The 1,183-nt window shown below is 27.0% G+C and overlaps 1 protein-coding gene across 1 annotated transcript; it reads right to left on the bottom strand.

Annotated features, from left to right (window-relative positions):
* Positions 1-1,099, bottom strand: LOC119674654 (ubiquitin-like protein SMT3). The gene is made up of 3 exons (XM_038085806.1): positions 865-1,099; positions 266-382; positions 1-201 (listed from the first exon to the last, which is right to left on the bottom strand). Exons 1-3 carry the CDS (start codon positions 910-912, stop codon positions 70-72), a joined length of 297 nt encoding a protein of 98 aa, XP_037941734.1. The 5' UTR covers positions 913-1,099; the 3' UTR covers positions 1-69.
* Positions 1,100-1,183: the final 84 nt, after the last annotated feature.

Genomic DNA, 1,183 nt, shown 5'->3' with positions numbered 1-1,183 from the left:
TATTCTTTATGAGTAATATGACATGTATTTAACATATATTGAGACCATAAAAACATTTTTTTAATATCATTAAAAATCACCGACTTTTAATTGAAATGCTTCAAAGCTGTCATTGTTCTTCAATCCTAAAGAGATAGGTGTCTCATCCCCAGAAAGCGGATAATCCTTGTAACAGAAGATAATGGACTCCATTGAAACACTCTGTTAAAGTTTAAGATTATTTAATAAGAAATAAAACAGCGTAATATGTTGTAGATTGACTTACCATAACGTAACAGAAATCTTCCATCATCTTACGTAAAGGCTTTTTCTTATCAATCTTAAAAGTTATATTTTCCGCCATGCCAACGACATGAACCTCAATATTTTCTGCAGCATCAAGCTTAGAGGACAAAAAATATAAGGCAATTATTAATAAGTTGATTTTGATAAATAATAAAATTGACTAATGTCTAATTATTTAATAAATATCGAATATTAATTTTAAATATTTCTTTAGGATCATAAAAATTCATAAAAAAAATCATAAAAAATTTGTTTAGAAAAATATTGAGTTTTTAGCTTTTTGTTTTTACGGAAAACCGAGGATATGGGGTATAGGACAAAGGCGTGCTTTATCTAAAGGTTAATTTAATAAACAATTAAACACTAAAATATTTTAAATAAATTAATAAACAAATATAAAAATACTTATATTCAATAAAATTAATGATTTAATAGGAATAATTTTTATAAACTAAAAAATCAAAGCGAATAGAATATGTAGCGCCATGTTTGTAGCGTCCGAACAATAATTTATATATTGAATATATAATTATAAATTATTTAATTTCTTATAATATAGATACAATTTTTTTAACATACCTGGTCATCACCGTTCAGCATTTCAATTTCTATATTTATCAACGCCATTATCTTGTTCGAACTTGATTTTAATTTTTCAATACGAGTTCTAGTATACGACGCTTCACACTTCGCGAACGTTCGAGAACAAATGGACGAGCTTTAACAGAAACGAGCTCGGAAAACTCACTGACTACTTGACAGTGCTGCCAATTCCTCATGTTTGTCATATTGAAAATTGTTCGAAAAGTTATTAACAATTAAATATAACAATGGGGTACTGGGATTAGTTGTCAAAATCAGTATATACATAAATAAAAAGGTTCAAAAGTGTGAGAAG

Source organism: Teleopsis dalmanni, chromosome 1 (genome assembly GCF_002237135.1).
Source record: "Teleopsis dalmanni isolate 2A chromosome 1, ASM223713v2, whole genome shotgun sequence".
Taxonomy (NCBI): Eukaryota; Metazoa; Arthropoda; class Insecta; order Diptera; family Diopsidae; genus Teleopsis; species Teleopsis dalmanni.
Note: the sequence above shows the minus strand (reverse complement) of the source record. Positions and strands in the feature narration are given on the sequence as shown.

Coding starts and splice junctions, on each gene's coding strand:
- LOC119674654 (XM_038085806.1), bottom strand. CDS start 912: ATGGCGTTGATAAATATAGAAATTGAAATGCTGAACGGTGATGACCAG. Junction 383..864: donor TGCTGAACGGTGATGACCAG/GTATGTTAAAAA, acceptor TTGTCCTCTAAG/CTTGATGCTGCAGAAAATAT. Junction 202..265: donor AAGATTTCTGTTACGTTATG/GTAAGTCAATCT, acceptor AAACTTTAACAG/AGTGTTTCAATGGAGTCCAT.